Below are 22,536 nucleotides of genomic sequence, written 5' to 3'. Positions count from 1 at the left end.
GTTATCTGTTCACTTACACGTGAAAAGTGTTCCTACTGTCCTTGGAATGTACAGGATAACTTCTGCAGCACTTCATGACACATGAAGACATTTATAATTATAAAAAAGAACGTTGTTTTTATAAACCGATTTAGCTAACTATAGAGATATAGCTAAAGTTGCCAATCGAGTACATAGTTTGTAACCCCCGCCCACCTTAGAGTAGTTTACGTTGGGCTATAATTGAGCATTCAGAATGCTTCCATGTTTTATTTCCGTTCACTGTGTGTGACATGGTGTTAAAATATGGGTGCGTTGACGTACTTACATGTATATTTTGATATACTTACCTACTTAAACCTTTGCTATAGTAGAGTTGATTGATTATACATTCAGCTACATAGAGTACCAATCACAAAAACGGTGGTTAATATGGCTTACGGTGCAATAAGTTGGTGTTCTCTCACTCTCACTAGGTACACCTACAACCTTAGGTAGGTTACAAGCGTGAGCGAGTTGGAAGTGCGTGCCCGGGAGCGCGGATACCATGTTTGTTTAATTTTAATAGTTTGTATGTTTTAAAAATAATAAAAGCGGCCAAGTGCGAGTCGGACTCGCCCATGAAGGGTTCCGTACCATTTATGACGTATTAAAAAAACTACTTACTAGATCTGGTTCAAACCAATTTTCGTTGGAATTTTGCATGGTAATGTATGTCATATATTTTTTTTTTTGATTTTTCATTCCGTTATTTTAGAAGTTACAGGGGGGGGGGGACACACTTTTTTTCACTTTGGAAGTGTCTCTCGCGCAAACTATTCAGTTTAGAAAAAAATGATATTAGAAACGTAAATATCATTTTTAAAGACCTATCCATAGATACCCCACACGTATGGGTCTGATGAAAAAAATTTTTTTTTTTAAATTTTATAACCTATAGAAAAAAAACTACTTACTCGATCTCGTTCAAACCAATTTTCGGTGGAAGTTTGCATGGCAATGTATATCATATATTTTTTTTAAATTTTTCATTCTGTTATTTTAGAAGTTACACCTTCAGTCATATTATAACGATTAAATAGGCATTAAATCTATTGTACACATGACAGTAAGGTCCAATTATAAGGCTGCCTTAAACCAGTTATATCTGCAGCTTACTGTACTTATTATCTTGCTTTTGATAATTCGGTTTCTCCAGGGTTCTCTAAGTTATGCTTACCCTACATACGTGTTTAATTTAAGATTGATGGACTTACACTCCGTTAGATGCCGCTAGTAGCCTACATGATAATTATATATTTTAGCATAATACAAACATTATTATTTTAAAAGTTTAAACCAAAATTAAACCCACATATTTTTGTTAGGCGCATCTTTTTGTCCACATGGACATTCCTAGGTCACAATGTTATGTTTGGCTGAAGCAGGGTATGTTTCCAATTCCTTTTTTGTATGCTAGTAAGTACTGAATAATTACCGAGAACTTGACCGAGAGTTAGCGAAGGTCTCCGTTTCAGCTTCCGCAAAAAATGCTTTCGTATGATGTTCTCCTCTGCATGTCGCATTTTTTACCGATTCCCTTTTGGTGAGCAGGTTCGGTAGTTAGATATATTATTTCTGTCGTTTCATTATTTGGAAAATTATCAATATGATCCAAGCACAAGATTGAAAAGATTAGTTAACCATGACAAACCTGTGTTACCAGTCATTTTTAGGAGGTCTGATGGTATTTCGTCAGGGCCCGTTGCTTTGATAAGTTGCAGAGATAATGTATATGATCGTATATGATTTATAATTGTTACATATTTGTTGTGATTTTTTTTCTAAGGTGTTTTTTAATAATAAGACACGTCATAATCGCTTACCTTCTTTCTAATGCTAAAAAAACAGACTACTTATAGCCTTCTGCCCGCGACTTAGTCTGCGTGATTGATAAAACTATGCCATTTCCTGCCCCGGCTCTCTTATTATTTTCATACCATAAATAGGTTCAACGGTTTAAACGTGAAGAGGTAACGGACAGAGTTCCTTTCGCATTTATTATAATACTAGCTTCTGCCCGCGACTTCGTCTGCGTGATGATGATGATGATTGATGATAACTACACAATGTCCTTTTCGGGGCCCAAACTACCTCCATACTAAATTTTGTTCAAATCGGTTCAGCGGTTTAAGCGTTAAGAGGTAACAGACAGACAAACACACTTTCTCATTCATAATATCAGTATGGATTAGTAGGGATAACAACAAATACTTATTAGTTTTATTTGTCACACTTACCCATAAAATAATGAATGCCGTTTTGGTCAGACGGTGAGCGCATCAAGCTGGTCCGCATGAAGCGTGAGGAGATCATCAACTGCCACTGCGGGTTCCGCGAGGAGGACGGGCTCATGGTGCAGTGCGAGCTGTGCCTGTGCTGGCAGCATGCGCTGTGCCACAACATACAGCGGGAGGCCGAGGTGAGTGCTGCTGGAGATCAGCTACTGCCACTGCGGGTTCCGTGAGGAGGACGGGCTCATAGTGCAGTGCGAGCTGTGTCTGCGCTGGCAACACGCGCTGTGCTACAACATACAGTGGGAGGCCGAGGTGAGTGCTGCAGGAGATCAGCTACTGCCACTGCGGGGTCCGCGAGGAGGAGGGGCTCATGGTGTAGTGCGAGCTGTGTCTGCGCTGGCAGCACGCGCTGTGCTACAACATACAGTAGGAGGCCGAGGTGAGTGCTGCAGGAGATCAGCTACTGCCACTGCGGGTTCCGCGAGGAGGACGGGCTCATAGTGCAGTGCGAGCTGTGTATGCGCTGGCAGCACGCGCCGTGCTACAACATACAGTGGGAGGCCGAGGTGAGTGCTGCACGAGAGCAGCTACTGCCACTGCGGAGTCCGCGAGGAGGACGTGCGAGCTGTGCCTGTGGTTGTGGCTATTTCATGAAAACAAGGCTGGTGATTCTTATCTAGGCCGAGGTAAGTATGGTGCTTTGCTCAAAAACTGCAGGAAAATATTATTTAATACCCATTTGTAACGCTCTTAGACCGGTAACTTTGTACGGAAATCGATAGCCAGTTAGCCTGTTATTGCGAATATATAATGACATATTTACGACTTGTGTTTAAGAAAACGTTAAATTATCTTTTGTACTCAGGTGCCCGAGAAATACACGTGCAGCATCTGCCTGAACCCGCGTCGCGGGCGGCGACGGCAGCGGTTCATGCACGACCAGGACCGGCTGTACGAGGGGCTGCTGCCGGGCCCGGGCGGCGGCCGCGCCTGCGACGCACTGCGCCGCTCGCACGAGCTGTCCGGCAACCTGCTGCGCATCGAGGACGCGCTGCACGCCGTGCGCGTCAACACGCGCGTCGCACAGTACGTACCGAGACGCCGACAGCTAAGCCCGCCATTCATACGCAGCACACACGCCTTATTCATAAAACTTATAGACTCTATAGCTCATAGCCCCCTCCAGACTACGTGCGTGAATCACTGCGTGTCTTCGCACGGCGAAGTTATCACGACGTTGACGTACTTATAACTTCCACACTCACAAAACACGTTTTTGCAGTCAAGTTCGCGCCAGGGATTAAGACGGCGGCCACCGTTCAGTGGCGCCCTCATTAGGGAATTGTGTTTTCTAATAAACCAATTAATTGATAAATTGGCACCGTGCTTACATGGTGAAGGTCAGAGATGTGAAAAACAGTTAATAAAAAGTATTTAAATGCAAAATACAAATACTTCCGCGATATACTATTTCAAATTCAAAATTACAATAAAGTATTTGAATTTGTATATAAAATACTGAATACAAAATAGGTATGTTCAAAATACTTCTTTTAAATACAAATACTTTACTATAAAAGGTACTCTGAATAGTGAATACCTAGTCTGAATTAAAAAGTAATACTCGGAATTTTCTAATTGGAATGGTTTTTAAAAAAAGTGTGTCAGTTAGTCCTCTAGAGTGCAAATTTCGAGTTGTTTCCTCATGTTAACCCTCCATCTTTAGTATAATAATACTCCATCTTTAGTATATAATAATACTAAAGATGACGTCTAAGCCAGCTGTCACCGAAGCCTCACGCACACAGCCATATTTGTATGTCAATTCACAATGAGTAACCAGATGCTGTGCTGTGGGCCATGTCGAAATAGTACATTACGATACAAGTGCGAAAAATAGGAAATTCGAAACGAGTGGCGATAAATCGACACGAGTTGCGAATTACCTATTCGCACATGTATCGTACAACGTTTTACAGTACATATGGCCCTTTAAATGTTCGACACAGTAACATAATATGCTACTTCTCGCACTAGTGCTATAAAGTAGCCCCATATGTACTGTAAAAGTCATATCGATAAACTACCGGTAAGTATTTTACAATTTTAATACAACAACTTTATATATTCTTAACAACCAGTATGATTTTTTGATTTCGATATTACAATAATCAACGGCGGAAATCAATGGCACACTCACCAAAGCCAAATAAAATATGTTTTCCGCAATCATTGAGTTATTTTATTATATCATAAAGTATTAATTATCCATTAACATTTCTATGATGTTAATTTTTAGTAAAGATATCGCTTAAGTTAATCGCTATTCTGTTCCGCTGTGTAGAGATTATCTATATACACGGTGTAACATGAGGAAACCGAAAGATTTTAACCACGCATTTCTGAGGCCAAAAGAAGAAAAAAATGAGTTGAAGTAAATTTCGCAAAAAAAAAAACATTTTGTTGTTTTTTCAAATTTTTTAATGTATTTTTACGTGTAAATAAAAAGTTTATGGTAAAACAGGCACTGAAAATGTTGCTGAATTTTTTTTAATGGTAGCCTCATGCAATTTTTTTTAAAATCATTGTTTATATCGGTTGAACACCGGAAAAAATAAAAATACTTTTATAAATCTTCACATTATTTTATTAAAAAATATTTCAAATGTTGAAAAATTTTGAGCGTTTCAAACGCTCATAATTTTTGGCGCGAATTCTACAGAGCCGATGACGTCGGACACAATCGACATTTGTTACTAATGTTGTTCGTGTACTTCAGCTACTCTACACTAATAATTCGTTTTATTATTTATAAATACCATGGATGAACATGAAAACCATTCTATAGGCATTATCTATTGCCAAAGCATACAAAAAATAAAAATACAGCTCACAATGTACAATAGCACTAAATATTTTTTCTAATAAATAAATTAAGTCGAAGTATACAAGAGTTTACTCTTACTCTAATTTTGTTTGTAGATTTAAACCGATCTGGTAACAAATGATTTTTTTACCTTTTGGGCTGGGCCATAGGCTTCGCAAGTAAGTAGTAGGTATGAAGCCTATATATCACTTAAGTATATTCATTAATTTAATGTAATGTAAAGTTTTTAATTTAACAAAGTATTTACGAATTTATACAGAACAGCACTGCATATTCTTTAGTCAAACCTTTGCACAAAAAATGCAAAAAAATTGTATAGCAAAGACAATTTGCCGGTTCTTAAGGCGCGTCCAGACGGGACGATCGAAAAGAAATTGACCAATTTGATCAGAAAATAAATTGACGTCAATCTCCTCTATTTGCGAATTTTACATTTATGATAAATTTTGAGCGCTCCAATTAAAAAAAGGCGGCTGACGTCCACGAGGATTCATTATACATACCCGTTATCCACTATACGAGTGTCTGAGTGCGGGAGGCGATTGGTCATGGCTCGCGGTCTAAAATGAGAATATTGAAAGTTAGTACGGAATTCTCGGCGAGCGAGTTAAACGAACTCACACTTGACCGTTTTCTTAAGCCCTTCCAACTCGCCGAAAAATAGTCCGGTTTTATCCGGGTATACTTTACGTATATGCGTAGGTATCTGTATCATCGCCTAGTACCCATAGTACAAGTTTTGCTTAGTTTGGAGATAGGTCGATCTGTGTAAGATCGTCCCCAAATATTTATTATTTATTCACGGTCGACCGGTCTGGCCTAGTGAGTAGTGACCCTGCCTATGAAGCTGATGGTCCCGGGTTCAAATCCTGGTAAGGGCATTTATTTGTGTGATGGGCACGAATATTTGTTCCTGAGTCATGGGTGTTTTCTATGTAAGTATTTATATATTATATATGTATATCGTTGTCTAAGTACCCACAGCACAAGCCTTATTGAGCTTACTTAGTAAATTTGTGTAATAATGTCCTATAATATTTATTTAATTTATTTATTCATTGTTTATTTATTTCACATTATATTAATTATTAGATTATATGTTTTTTTTCCTTTTTGCCATCAACCTCGAGAGTATGAGAGCATTTATCTTATTAATTGTAAATTGAATTAATTGTGACGTTATCTATGAAACTGGGATCTTTTGTCAAGGACGCTTACGCCACATTGCGTAGCGCAGCGTTGTATTTATATAGGAGCATCTTTGATAATGTCGTAAGCGCCATCGACAATAAAGTCCCTTTCAATAAATAACGTCACAATTATATGAACGAACAAACAAACCAGTCAAAAGACAGATTTTTTAATCACTTTTAAGGCAGTATACTGAAACAGCAGTCGACTTCTAATGAAACGAATAACTAATTAACTTATAATTAATTCGACGTTTAATTAATTATTGATTAAGGAACTCTTTATTTATATTGATTTTATTAGTGGTAACTACTGGGAATTTTTTGTAACCAAGTTTGTGGTAACTAGTGAGAATATATTTTCCCAGTAGTTACCAGTGGTAAAAGGTGGGAAAAAAATTCCCAGTAGTTACCACTGGTAACAGCTTGGTGGTAACTAGTGGGAATAACCCGTCACTTCCCATTCAGGTCGCCACAAGCTGCCCTGGGGGCTTATTATTATTATTTCCTTTATTCGTTTAAAATCTTAGGTTAGATTATTTATAATATGAATATAAAAGTTAAATATAAAAAAAACGTACAAAATAATAATAATTATTAAAAAGTGGCAAAATGCCGAGACAACGCAAGGAAGAAGAAGATTTAAATATGACTATGTAAATGTTTCACAACGGCGCGTGCCCAACGCGTGACACGTCATTAGATATCTATGCTTTTTACGTTCGCTGGACAGGAAGAGTTAACATATAACGCCCGTGAATAACGTTAGTAATGTATTGTTGACATTGTTGTCTGGAGATCAATATTTTTGCTTGAGCGTCAATTTGATCGAATAAGAGTACTGGTTATTATGATATTGATTTGATGGGACTACAAAAATAAAACGCTTCAAGGGAATTCGGTCGCGCAATGGTTCGCAAAATTTTAAATTCCTTGATTCCGTGGAGTATGGGACGGGTGCTGGTGTGGGATGCAACGTGTGTAGACACACTAGCCCCGTCACATCTCCACCGAACTTCCGTGAGGGCAGCGACAGCGGCAGAGGCGGCGGAGAACGCCAAGGTAGGAAAATACAGGGGTATCGGCACCGAGTACAATTTTATTCCATTCGGTGTCGAGACCCTTGGTCCGTGGGGCCCTGGCGCTCTGAGTCTCTTCAAAGATCTGTCTAAGAGACTCAGAGACGCCACAGGAGATCAAAGAGCTGGCAGCTTCCTCGCTCAACGCATCAGTCTAACGATCCAGCGAGGAAATGCTGCCAGCGTCTTCGGTACTATGCCGCAGGGGCCATTTTTAGATTTTTATTTTAGTTTTATTTTAGATTTAATTTAGTAATATTTTAGTTTTAATTTATATTGTGTTTTTATATTGAATAAAATATTAGTGAATTCTTGAAAAAAAAATAAATAAGTATCTAATTAAAAAAAAAAAAATTAATTGTGTTTTAGACCTATGTTCATGATTTATTTCTATCGAGCGACAGTCAAAAAAATCAGGATTCGAATAGCTGAAGTCCTTAAAGATCCACAAGATTTTTGGCAACCGTATTGCTATCTAAAAAAAGCGGCACGATTTTTCTAAAACTCCGCTCCGTGAACCTACGGCACTTCAAAATTTTACAATAGCTAATTAGTTTAAAATGATTTTTCTTCCACAGGACAAAGAACCATCCGAAATTGTACCTGTGGGCCAGAGATTGGGAATCTGTTGAATTATCCTTCGCCCAAGAAAAACTAAACTCAGAGTATTCAGACCTGAATGTGATCATCAATAATTTGGGAAAAGAGAACTTGCCTATTAAAGCGGAGGATTTAAAAGAAATGGCCATAGATATGAAGACTCCTTCTGCTGATGAACCCGAGGAAAAACATAGCCCAATGGAAAAAGATAATCAAATAGGACCTCAGGCCTTACTTAGCGGGTTGCTGTCGAGTCCCAGCGTGGCGTCTCTGGAGCTGCCCATCAGTGAATCCGAACTAGAGAAGCTGGCTAAATCTGTGCATGGTAACCTTACAAATACATTTTTAAATATTAATTTGGCTTTCCTAGAAGGCTGTGCTGTAAGTCTGGAGAGACACGCTAAATTCAGCGCAAAAAAGTAAATAACATTTTATCCAATATGCTCGGAAATGTTCACCTTATTGTAGCACAAATAGTACGGGAAGTTCTTCGTTATAGTCAAACTGAAATTAAAAAAATCAACCTATTATTGTCGTGTTTTAGCGGACGAGAAAGTTATTACTGTATTTTCTTTTTTTTTTTAAACATGTATCTACTAAGGAAAACGCATACATCCAATTAATATAGCTGCGGACTACGTCTACACGTCTACACGACCAGCTCAGTATCATTTCAAGCAATAGGATAGTCGTGTAGGACCGACGTGTATGATCGTGCGAAATAATTAAAGAGGGAAATTGTTTTTGATGTGAAGGTTCGATTTGAGTGCTGGTTCATGTTTAATAGTACATTATGATACAAGTGTGCTAAGTTGGTCATTACACACGAGGCGATATAGCGAGCGCGCAATAAGCCGATGTGGGTAATGACCAGTGATCGGTTTTTTGGATTCGACATGGGGTGAACGACCTCAATCATTATGTTAGTATGGATATGCCCCGGGAATCCGGGCTTTATGTTGTTAGAAGTTGTTAGAAGAGGCAGAAAAATACAATGTATTTATTTTATTACACTTTTAAACATCTAAGTAGCTGATAGACTAGTACCCAAGAAAGTCCGTTGTTTCGTCAAGCGATATCCATAATTTTTCGTCTGCAACGTCACCGTGTATAACACTTAACTTTTCTTTGTAAAACTTATCCAAATACGTTCTTCTTATAATAGATTCACCGGGTAACTTAATACTATCACCACATTTACAGCATATGTACTTTTCAAAGAAAGATTTAAAAGCCGGATTTTCCATTTGCTGCCACGGAATGTTGCAAAGAATTAAGAACTGGACTAGATCAAAGTAAAAATTTTCTTTCTTCTGTTGTAATCCTCTGTGCTGGCCACTTTCAACGTGTTTTTAACAACATTTTTACTCGTACATCCGATGGTTACTTCACATTTTGAACAATAGATTGATTGCTTAGTCGACTCATACATCAAGTCAACGTGAGGCTCGATCCAACTTAGAATAGTTTCATCCTTAGGTTTTCGCGGCATGTCAACTAGTATGTAATACTGCCTTACGGTCTAGTACTTTCCGAGAATATTCCAATCATACGCGAATCAAAAGTTCAATTAGAGTAAGCCACAGTTGTCGTAAAAGATAATCCCAGAGTCCATGAAACAAGTCGATGAAATGAAAATTGAACCATAAATCATAGCGTGCGAACTTAACGTGGATACTTATTTATTGGATCGCCTTTGAGCTATAAGATCTATGTATTTGCACTTATACGATAACCTGTGACCTAATATTATAGTATAAATTATACAGATAATACCTATTTATTTATGCAATCCTTAGATGCAAATAATAAGAAGTGAAATCCAGAGAAAATAATGAAATGTCAATGTCAAGATTTTGAAGTATTTTTTCCATCATGACAAATATATAAGCTAATACTTTGTGGAGGTTTTAATATATTTTGGTTTAAATAAAATGTTGAGATTAGGAAAAGAATAGAAGTTTTTGTCTCAACTGGTTGCCATGTAAGAGTAAAAAAATCCTTAAGAGATAATTTAAATTGTTTTATTTTTGTACGGTTTGTTCGGTATCGCGGGAAACTGTCGTATCTATATTAACTTTTCTACTTGATATCCCGCGAGGGAGAATCCAAATAACCGATCACTGGTAATGACTAATGACCAATGCACATGCGTTTCATACGACGTTTTTCAACACACTTGCGAGGAAAAAACAAAACTTAGAAGTTAGTTTTTTTTTTTGTCAAAATAGTAAAAGTACAATTTTATAAATGTTGGCTTACAGTTTTAGCATCGAATAATTGCACCAAAGCGAGCTGGGCTTGTAGGTACTTATTATTCGCCAGTTCATTGAAGTAAGCTAGCAACACGTTTTCCAAGAAAGACTGGGCGTTTTTGCTGATTTTCCATTGAATAAAAGTTTCACATGCCGCCAATTATTTTTCACCCGATTTTGATGGTAAAAGGCTATCGTTCTCGGCTCTTGCCTTTATTAGTATTACTAGCAGCGTAAATTTTATGTGTTCCTCATTTTCAATGCTTGAAAATGAAATTTTCTTCAATATATAAACTAAAAACATGCAAAGCTATTCCAATTTAATGACAAATACGGAAAAAGGCTGGCGCGTTATTTTTTTTTACGCACGATTCCAATGCGCGCGCAAGGCAAAGGCGCGAACGAAATCGAAAGCCAATTTTTTTTTTTTGTAAAAAGCTAATATTTTCGTATTTCTATTCGACGGATGGAGATTAAATCGACAAAATGTTATGTTTATTCATTACTGTAATTTACGAGATAATTTAATCTATAAATGATATTTGGTGTAATAAAACTTCTTTGAACTAACATATGAAACCTTGTTGATAAAAAGACTTATTACTCGACCAAATTAAGAAGGCTCTGATTCCATGCATATTATTAGCAATCAGTTACCTTGTCAACTTAGTCGGATAATATAATGAAAAAGCACGAGTGTTATAATATACTGAAAAAGCACGCGTGTTTTATATCTAGGATTATGAGCAAAAAATCGGTGGAATTAATACAGCGTTTTGAACAAGTGTGTTGAAAATTATGATTAATTTACCTGATTTCCTGGCATGTTTGGAGAAAAGCACTATATAAGCCTCGGCAGGAACAGCAATTCGTGGATACGTCTTCTTTATCGGACTCCGCTTCGCGTCGTCCGACAACATCGACACTCCTCCACGAATTGATACAAACCAAGTACCTAGCATAAAAGAGTTTCACTTTTAAAATACTGACGTTTATAATTTAATATTTTAGTTTATGTTTAAAATTATTTAATTTGATTAATTTGACAGCCGATTAAAATATTTTTACATAATTTTCAAAAGTGGCTGAATGCCGAATAGGTCTGTGCCTTCGAAGCCTCACTTGCCAAGAAATTACAAAATGGCGGACGAATGTTTGATATGTCACCGTATTTAAGAATTATTTCGCTTTAATTTAGTTTTTTCTTCGCAAGTGTGATGAAAAACATTGTGTGTAACTCCGGGGGTAAGCATATTGCAAACTCGGGTCTTTAATTCCCTCCAGCCTGCGGCTGTAGGGAATTACCACCCTAGTCGTATCCAAAATTTCACTTACCCCCCTCATTGCACAATGTACTATTAAAGGTTTGTGACAAGTAATTGCCACTAATTAATTTAAGCATACTTTTTATGACTTGCGAACTAAAGTTTCAAGATGGAGCATATTGAAACTTGTCGTAGCAGTGACATTCATGCTACACAAGAAGATAGCAACTTCATTGTTTTGTGGAATATAATTTCATGATTCGAAATCATAATTTTAACATTCGTTTATTGTAAACGAACGATTTCAACTAGTAAATATGTGTGCGTTTAGTAATCGAAATAGGGACTGTAGTTGAGTACCTACTCGGAAAACAAGCTCTGAAAGTATTGTTTTTTATTTGACTACGGGCTTGTAAAGTCATCATCATACAGACGTAACATTAGAGGTCGTTTATATTCAGAGCACGAGAGCAGGGCGCGGGTACGCGCGCCGCAGCCCGAGGCCGCCATCGAGAACAGCGCGTGCCGAGCGCGCCTGCTGCGCCACATCCAGCGCTGCCACGCGCTGCTCGACCAGCGGCTCGACTCCATCGAGGCGCAAGTCGCAGGTAACCTATGCTGACCAAATGTATACGGTCAACACTCATGAAAATACTGTAATTATCGATTATATGGATTATACCGATTTATTATAGATTATTAATAATTTATTTTCGAACTCTATTCACCTTTTTTACCTGAATGCTATCTCATGTACGCGTAAAAAGATAGCAATTTGTATATCAAACAGAAAGCTTATCATTATCATTTTAGCTATAATATTACGCAATTTACATATTACTCATACTTTGCGGACATAAAGTGGTAAGACGCGTATTTTTTACATGTTCATGTCATCAACTGATAGTCTTTCACCGCGATACAACCGGCTGACTATTTGCTTCATTCATGATAGCATCTAAACTATCATCTGACAAAGAATCAGCCGTGAGGAGATGACTGACGATATATGCTCCTGGCCGCGGTTTATTATGTATATAATAAGTATAACGCTATAGGGAACTTTTTGTGAATCATTAGTCCCGAGAAGTTGCTATATGTTGGTCTGCCCAAAATATGTATCGTTTGATTATTTTGGTTCCCAGAGCTAGAGTCCCAAGACGCGTCGCTCGAGGACGACGAGTCGCCGGAGTTTTGCCCGCGCGCCAAGCAGGCGCTGGTGATGATCTCGCGCGACCTTGACGCCATGGAGGAGCTCGGCATCGTCACCTAACACGCGCCGCCCGTGGCCCCCGCGGCCCCCGCCGCCTCCGCCGCCGTCCGCGCGGGCTAGCCGAGGCGGAAATGCGCACTAGCGGGTTTGGCGACGCGGCTACACCACCAGTGGCGGTTGTTGCTCGTGTTTTCCATTTAATGACAGGACACTATTAATTTTGGGTTCTACCACAAAGTTGTTTCTACTGGTAACTACTGGGATTTTTTTTACTAATAAAAGTTGTAAAAAATCCCAGTAGTTACCACTGGTTAGAACTTGGTGGTAACAATGGGAATAACCTTAATTTTGTATCGTTTTCGTTTCGGTCAGTGTTGGGTCAAACGAATCAGTCTAGCGAAATTTAATTGAAATCCTATAGGAATCATAACGTTAATGTGACCCTCAATCGGTTTAAAGAGGTAAAGGCGCACTATAACGAAAAGGATAGTATAAACATTTACGTTGTTTGCCATTAACAATACTAAAAGTGATGACATTGTCGAACGGGCTAGTCACTGCCAGAGTAGTGCAACGGAGACAGGCGGCGGTGCACCCACGGAACTAGAACCGAACGACATCATAGACCGGCTGTACGAGTATTAAAAAGGTCAAATGATTACGGCCAAGGATTAATTTGCAAGACAGCGATGTGTCAGTGTAAAAATAATATTATTATATAAAATGGCTCATCGAAAATTGTAACTCTGCTCACCACTTGGTCATGGTCTTGTCGTATTTGTAGGAATTAGAAACGATAGGTTAAAATAAATGATGTGCATCAAATGCAAAGCGAAGTGCTTTTAGTTATACCAACCAGCTGAATTGTCGGCACCTAAATGATTTAGTTAGTCTGTAACAGGCGCTGAATTAACCAACATAAGGCAGCAGACAACACAAAGGTTACCTGTGAATATTAATAAAGATAAATTCTGTATCATAAATGATATCACCCAGTGGATGAAGTGAAGTATAGTGAGATTTTTCTAACATCACATATTTGACACATGACATTTGATGTTTGAAGTGATGTGGCTAAGACAACATAATATGTCAAATCCAGCAATCGGATCGATTACAGTTACGATTTGTGAGATCGAATCGATTACCTATATAAAAATCAATATTAGGAACCTGCACAGCAGTCATACATGCAAATTATACTGCTAGTGACTACTTAGTATTAGCAAAATCAGGCATTTTTAGATCCAAAGTCAACTAAATTCAAATACAAGCTAAGTCAAAGTCCAAAAATACGAGCCAAGGTAACCAGATGTGAAAGAGAAGAATCCAAAAATAAAGCCAGGTGAAAAATACGAAAAGAAACGGAATATGCGCACAGTAAGGCGGAGAAACTTCGACAGACTGCGCATTTGACATTTGACAAACGAATGATTTTGACGTCAAATTTGATCCGCTCAGAAATCGACATTTTTTGCAAATCGTACGGTAAAGATCTATTATTATAATGGATTTTTAAAAGTATTTGTTTAAGTTAATGTTTTCTTAGTTATAATACCTTATTTTTGTATTTTCTGTAGGTTATAAATATATCGATTTTATCGATTATCTTTAACTTACGAATATGTTACCCGAATCGAAAAAAATGATTTGACCACAACGCTGGTTTTAAAAAAAAAGACCCTTAGGACGTAAACGTTTGTGCAGTGATTTATTATTGTTAAATACTTCAGATATACGATGTGAAAAAAATAACTATAAGCATAATTACATTCAAAAAGTGAGTGTAGTTTAAGTGGAAACGAAAGACATATTATAATTGCGTGGTTTTGTTTTTAATTATGTGAATGGATCATACATATTTACATTATATGGGTGCTGTCATGTGTCAAATATGTGATGTTAGAAAAATCTCACTATAGTTGTTCGTCGTTGCTGCATATTTTTGTACAGGCCATAGCCGCATTAGGAATTAGGATAAGTTAAGTAGTCGTTCCCCAACCTAATGAACTTTCAGTTTGTGGAAGTGCCTCCGCTGCCTTGTGCGGGTGCGCGAAGCGGGTTTAGCGCGACTGGCTTTACTTGCGATGGTATACTTGAATAAATATAATTTGCACCGATGAATGTTAAAGCTAGCTAAACAATCTTGATGTCACTTATTTTTCTATATTTTAATTACTAAGTTTTCCTGGTTCAACAATTTGGTACAAACTTTTCAGTTCATATAGTTAATCAAATTAAATATTTAATCTAAAGAACCATGCATCAGAATGATTCTGAGTGAGTGGTTGGTGAAGGTTTCATTTGCATAACGTATTAATATTAATTCAGACACGACACACAATAGTACATTGTGTATTAAGGGCGGTAAACAAGAATTTACGAACAAGTGTTAATTAAGCCCGAAGCCGAAGATTAACACGAGTTCGTAATCTCGTACCGCCCGTGGCACACACAATGTATTTCATCACATTTGTGGTTTAAAAAAAATTAAGCGAAATAATTCTTAAATACGGTGACATTTCAAACGTTCGTCCGCCATTTTATCATTTTTATTATGCCAGGTTAGGCATCGAAGGCACAGCTCCATCTGACATTCAGCCACGATTGAAAAATGTGTAAAAAATATTTTGAATGGCTATTATTCTATTAAATGTATCAAATGAAATATTTCAAACAAAAAAATTATAAATTATAAATGTCTGTATTTTAAAAGTAAACTCATTTATATCAACTTGGTTCGTATGAATTAGAGACATGATTAAAAAAATATGTTCATGGGCATAATGAAATTAAATAAAAACATCTTACCGCCCGTGTGCATACTATAATTAATATAGCTCATTCCATCTCAGTATGCTGGCATACAATAGTACCGTTTACGAGCAAGTGGGATGAAAAGTATCATAACTAGTTTTTTTTTATGATTCAGGAGGCAAACGAGCAGACGGATCACCTGATGATGGTTAGTTAGTTATTTATATACTTTAGCGCTCTTTTGTCTCTTTGTATTAAACGCCATAACCTGTACTTATAATACCATGTATAAATTGTCTTTAGTCGCCATTAGGCAAACGAGAAATGAGTACGTGCTAACGAGCTCGTACACCGAAAGAGAAAATCTTATGATTAACGACGATTATGACAGAGATGAAATAAATATGGAAGTATTTTTTGTGCTCCTAATGTTGTATGTGTATAACCTATTTATAATGTCATTGTTTGTATTCGTAAAGATAAAGTTTTATGACTGATCGGTGCAAATTATAACCGCTCTAGACAGCGAAGCCACTAGGGATAATGATTTTTGATAGAAACTGGATCGCCAGCGACGGGCCCGCTCACGTGTGAGGCCTTGGTCTCTGATTGATGCCTTACGCTATGATGAGTCATGTTCTAAACAAATGTTAATGTAATAAGCTGCAAACAAATTAGTTACCGATATTTAAAGAGATGGTACTTTACATTAAATCTATTAACATGAAATATAAATTCAGAAAGCCATCCATATCATTTTTTGTGTTTATTTACCTCACTTAAAAAATAAATAATTAATTTATCTAAAAATAAGCATCATGTGCAAACTGACAAGATGTTTAACACTTTCTGTCATATCAACAATATTGTTTGTCTTAAATTTCATAATGATTGTCGTGGAGATTCCAGATGGTGAAGACATCTCGAGAATATTTTTTTTTTGTTTTGCTCATTAATGTTGTTTAAAGTATAATATTATGCAGTGAACTATCGTGGAAGTATACAGCAAATGAAAAACTAGTCTTAATCAACATCCGGCAATCCTGGCTTTTAGTAAAGTCCAGCTATCTCTTTACTGCAAACAACTACCGATCGACGTCATACTTAAACGCTACTGCTAGGTTTAATGGAGGCTATATTTAAAAATAAGAAATTTCATAATCAACGTGTCATTTGATTTATCAATGAGGTCTCATTTAATTATCCCAGTAACTGGGTGTTTTACGTAACAAATTCGTTTTTCAATTTTCCCCAAAAAAACATCATGAAACCTATAATATTTCATACTTAAATATACTCCGCGAGCCGAGTACTATCAGCTGTAACAATATTGGTAACTAATTGGTTAGCACCTTATACAAGGTGGGCAAAAGAAATGTGCATTCCCGTTGCCAGGGAGGTTTTGGGTTTGGGTTTGAGGACCATCCCCGAAATCGCGAAAAAAAAAGTACCCTCTCATAGAAAATGGACCAGCTAAAATGTATGAAACAGCCAAGAAATGTTTTCGCGATTTCGGGGTTGGTCCCATAGTAAATAAGTTGCTCAGTATAAGCCCAAAATCTCCCTGGCAACGGGAATGATTGGAATTAACATATTTTTTGGCCACCTTGTATATCCTCTATTGGTCATATAGGCAGCATCAATAACAGCGTTTGAAACAACGCACCAAGTATCTACCACACTCGAATACTTTTCCGAATAGCGATACTTCGACAGTTCGCGTTCAAAAGTATCTGCAACAGTTTGCTCCAAATATGGATCAATATCTCTTTTTGGAGCGAATTTCCTTATCGCATGGTATAGACTGGGCGGATGGGTTTATGCGAAAAAATGTGTAAGTTTTCCGTCACGACCCTTTCTTAACCGTTCCAACCGAGTGTTCCACGAGACTCGCGTATTTTTTTGTAAAGCTATTAGTGATTGGTGGATACTTTTGATGCTTAACCTGAGACGCTACTTTTGATGCTGGCTGTACAATGTAACGATGTACTATGTAATCCCATGCGATAGCAAACTAATCAACTGACTGGGGTTGGAAACCAGTTTTAAATGATTAATATTTAATATATTTGAACAGTACAAGTACATATTTTATTTTATGAAAGATTTAAATATTGAGTTTATGAAATAAGTGGCATTTAACTGAATTTAGAAACTGACACGCAAAAAATATTGCGTATTATAGTCGCAGAACAGCTGATTTTTGGACTTGTCGATTATTTATTATTGTTTTCCTTGTATTTTGTACGACCGGAATAATGAAGTTAAATCGTATTGTTTGACAAATATTCTACAGATTTGTTACACGTGTTAATTTAATTATACCTATCCTATTGGCATGATGTCGTTTAATGGGTTTATATGAGATATCACCAGAAACAATTTATTGCATTTTAATTATTTTGAATAAGGAACTGTTTCGTTTATGACTCCCCTTGCATACACATGTCTAAGACGCAATAGAATTCGTATTTCTCTGCAGTAGACTGTACAGTCGAGTTCATAAATTGGTTGACTGGTAGAGAATGCCTTAAGGCATTAAGTCCGCCATTTGTACCTTCATGTATTGTGCAATAAAGATTAAATAAATAAATAAATAAATATATGAGCAAATCCAAGGCTTCAAAAATAAATGAGCATAGAAAGGTACATATGCATATGAACAGATTAACCAGTCAAAAATATGTACACATATCACCTGTCATATTAATCTAAGCAAGTATCACAATAATATGTAAGCAACTGAAAACTGACAAATATGTACTGTACAAATATTTTTCAAAATTATTTAACCAAGTGAAAGTACACAAATACCTACGCAAAAGTTTTTTCCAAATATTTATAAGCATGTAGTGACACAAAAAATATCTGTACTAACATTTTACAATTTTATGTGAACACGTAGAAGTTCATAAATATCGGATTAAAACTGAATAAATATATCACCTGGTTCTTACGGCCTACCTATCAAAATATATAATAGGCTTAAGTTAGTCTTAAGTTTAGACATTATAAGTTACTCTGTTATTATATTGTATTTTGACATGACGTGTTTGAAATGCTCGGGAATTCTGTACATATTTGATATAGGAATAAATATTATTCATTCAATATTCAATGCTGCGCAAATTAATCACAATTTGTATATGTTATTATACATATATTATTATACTCTTACAACAACCCCCTTATTATATATTTCTGTGTTCTGTATAGAAATAAATAATTTTAATTTTTAAATTTTCATTTATAAAACTTTTCGAGCCTGATTTAGTTAAATTATGTTTTATCCCTTTCTTGCAAATACATAAGTCAAAATGACAGATAAAGACAAACGATTCATAGCTAATTCAGGCATGTAACGCGATTATGAATAACGCCATTAGATTTTAAGCCCTTTATTCATAAAACTTGGCAAACATCAACATCAAGAACAGAGCCCCTAGTGTAAATTTATTCGATTTCGAAACGTGACGTACGCGTTTGCGTTAAGTCTCATTTAGTATGTAATTTAGAAACAGCGCGCCAAGTGGGACGTTTTGAAAACTCAAAATCCCATACAAAATGAGACTTAACGCAAACGCGTACGCCACGTTTCGCTATCGAATAAATTTACATTAGGGGTACTGATTATCATTTTTTAAATTGTAAGTGGCCAGTCATTAAAGTTATAATAGATGTAGGATTTAATACAATTAACAATTAATAAGAATTACAGTAAAATGTGAATAAAGGTACAATACAAACTTAAACTAATTAAAAACTAAAAATCTATATCTAAAGAGGGCCCCTGGGGCATAGTGCCAAAGATACTGGCAGCATTTCCTCGCTGAATCGCAACAATTATTCGTTGAGCGAGGAAGCTGCCAGCTCTTTTGTCTCTTTTTTGTCATTAAAGTTGATAACAACCTCTTTTAAGTCGATCATAAATCGAAACCAGCAAGAATGGGTAAGAAGCCGCAAGCAAACACTTATGGCACTTCTATGACTTGACACTTAAAATGAAAGAGACAAATGTATGATTTGACAGTACGGTACTCTTTTCAATGATTGTCAAATTGTTAAGTCTTATGTTTGTTTAGATTATGGTAGTTTAGATATTTACGAACTTATGTGTTCACATACAATTGTTAAACGTTAGTACAGATATTTTTGTACCACTACATGCTTATAAATATTTAAAAAATCATTTGTGTACTTTCACTTGGTTAAATAAATTTTGCTCTCATATTATTGTGATACTTGCTCAGATTAATATGACAGGTGATATGTACATAGTTTTGATTGGTTAATCTGTTAAGATGCGTATGTATTTTTCTATGCTCATTTATTTTTGAAGCCTTGGATTTGCTCATATATTTATGAACTTGACTGTACAATTCCTATTCCGTTAGAATTAGACCAAGCTAAGTTTGCTGCGATTTTGATAGCAAAAACTGTGTAAGTCTTATATAATACTTATAGTAAACGCCATAATTTCATAGAAGATTGACGTTTAAAAACAACACTGGCACAGCTGTGTTATTAAAATCGCGGCCAACTTAGGTTGGCCTAATTTTGTTGGCAAAAAGTGTTAACGGAATGGAAAAAACTATGTGATGTATTAAGTGTAATTTTAAGCCATTTAAGGCAATATTAATGGCTATAGTAATGTTAAAGTTTAATACTGAGTCAATATTATATTTTGTTTCCTAACAAGGGATGTGAACACCGAGTTTTTCTAGAAGGTGGTAAGCATGTAAAGGAAATTCAGGTTATTACTTAATTTCCACAGCTGTCGTTGGCCCAATTGAATCAACTGACAAACGGTTGCCGAGCTACCGCTACCGCAAGGTTTGGCTCAAACGGTAAAGCCCGTCACTGGTGGAGCGATAATATTCTAATTTCACAATAGAATCTAAACTATCATCTGAGAAAGTGTCAAACGGGAGGCGATGACTAAATTTTTTTACGTCTTTCGGTAGCTGCCATTCTTCAACCCACCAACGGAGGGTTTATCATATATATCCGTTAACCACTATATGAGTCATGTGGGGTAAGGGTAACTTATTTACTAATGGAGAGGTGGAAGTTTGTAATACACTTAGGAGCAAAACTGTCCCAATAGTAGCATATTATCAGAATGTGGAGAAGTTGATGTCGATCAAGGGGAGAGCACATAATTAACACATAACAGTACTCCTTGAAATTTTCTACAAATCCGCCTAACATGATGTACTTGGCATTGGCAAAATCATCATAGATTTGAAGGAAGCCATATTTTAAAAGAAGAAGAATTATATATGGTTCCCTATTTGAAGTTTTCATAGGAGGAACTAGAAATATTGGAAAAAATAAAAATGTGTTTTTTTTCTACTTTTCGATTCAAAATTACAAAATAACCGTAAATGCCAAGTACATCATATGTTAGGCCGATTTTCAGAAAATTTCAAGGAGTACTGTTATGTATTAACCATGTGCCCCTCCCCTTGATCGACATCAACTTCTCCACATTCTACTAATATTTATGCTACTATTGGGACAATTTTGCTCCTAAGTGTATTTGTAAAAAAATTTAAGATATGTTGGTGAAGACTTAGTCTATGCAAAAAAAAATCCAGATGGAATCATTCGTTTACAAACAAAAAGAATATTTAAAATCCAGTACTGTTAAGGTAAAATTTGTCGTCAAGATGAAAGTTGTTACAAGTAAATGATTTTTTTTCCTGTTAGTAATGTTTTTAAGCCTTTTATTCAGTATAACATTTGAAGTTATGTTATGTCGCAATAAAGTTCGCTAAATGTTATCAACATTAGTCTGCTTACAATAATAAAAAAAAACTACAAATATCATTTAGCTGCGCACACTTACCCGAAGTATGGGCTAAGTGCGCGCATTTTGAGCTGATTGAATTAAAGCGATTTTTCTCCGGAGTGTCAAGATTTTAGTGGTTTTTCTTGATTTAATTATTACCTTAATAAATGCTTTACCTGATACATATATTCATTTCCCTTCCATACTTATTGTTTAATTTTAATACTAGTTTGAAAAAAAAGTGCTCACACTTGCCCCACAGACTTTTCGATTTGTCCATGTCTGTCTAGCACTTACATTGTGAGAGAGACGAAAATATACCGAGCTATATATCGCAAGGTATCTTAAGATGCCTTGCTATAAGATATCATAAGATACCCAAATATATATCATAGCTTGGTGTGTGGACTCTATCAAATGGTACGTAAAATATGTCGTAAGATGCCTTGTTATATCTTTTGGTATATTATCGCTCTGTCTGTGACGGGCTTAACACATTGACATATATATCTAAGGACGGGTCTTATGGGCACTAATAATGGCGCTAGTTCAGTGGTGTCACTCTCGAATTCGAGCCAATCATGTAGTTTAACGGAACTAGTTGCGACCAATCGCGCGCGTGGTGCGAACTCATCAACCAATCACGTTGCGGCGTTAAACTGCACGATTGGCTCGAATTCGTGTGTGTGACACCGCTGTACTGGCCCCATTCTTATTGTTCGTAAGGCCCGTCCTTAGATATATATGTCAATGGCTTAACATTACAATAGGTGGTACAACGACTACATGACTAATCCCAAGAAAAACCCTAGCCAGGTGTACCTCGTAATGTACCTCTACCCAAGAGCTCACAAATGTGAACCCAAGTCTCCAGCGCTGAACATTGAACAAGTGGTCGTTGGGTATTCGGACTTTATTTGACCAAAAGTAGTTTATTTATAGATCAACTCTTTAGTGTAAGCTTTAATCATAACATGTTAATACAATAATAATAATAATAATTACATTAAACTATTTTCATAAACATTGCTATGAATTTTATTACCTACATTTGCAGCAATTGCAAATAATTAATAAGTCGATAATGGACGAACGCTTCTCCATACAAACGTCCTTCATTTTCTGTCCTGGATATTGACATGGAAAAAAGTCTTACACAATTTATTGCGTAATATCTGGGCGACCGAGCTTTGCTCGGAAATAGTACATTATGATACAAGTGTGCTAAGTTGGTCATTACA

At 36.4% G+C, this 22,536-nt stretch overlaps 1 protein-coding gene across 1 annotated transcript in view; it reads left to right on the top strand.

Moving 5' to 3' along the window:
* LOC133519258 (uncharacterized) overlaps positions 1–22,323 on the top strand; it is a 40,751-nt gene extending 18,428 nt beyond the window's left edge. The window contains exons 12-16 of the mRNA XM_061853255.1: positions 2,289–2,440; positions 3,121–3,341; positions 7,990–8,336; positions 11,993–12,139; positions 12,677–22,323. Of these exons, the coding sequence (XP_061709239.1) occupies positions 2,289–2,440; positions 3,121–3,341; positions 7,990–8,336; positions 11,993–12,139; positions 12,677–12,804 (995 nt within the window). The 3' untranslated portion in view covers positions 12,805–22,323. The remainder of the gene's footprint in view (positions 1–2,288; positions 2,441–3,120; positions 3,342–7,989; positions 8,337–11,992; positions 12,140–12,676) is intronic.
* The last annotated feature ends 213 nt before the right edge of the window (positions 22,324–22,536 follow it).

Source organism: Cydia pomonella, chromosome 1, assembly GCF_033807575.1.
Source record: "Cydia pomonella isolate Wapato2018A chromosome 1, ilCydPomo1, whole genome shotgun sequence".
Classification (NCBI taxonomy): Eukaryota; Metazoa; Arthropoda; class Insecta; order Lepidoptera; family Tortricidae; genus Cydia; species Cydia pomonella.
Note: the sequence above shows the minus strand (reverse complement) of the source record. Positions and strands in the feature narration are given on the sequence as shown.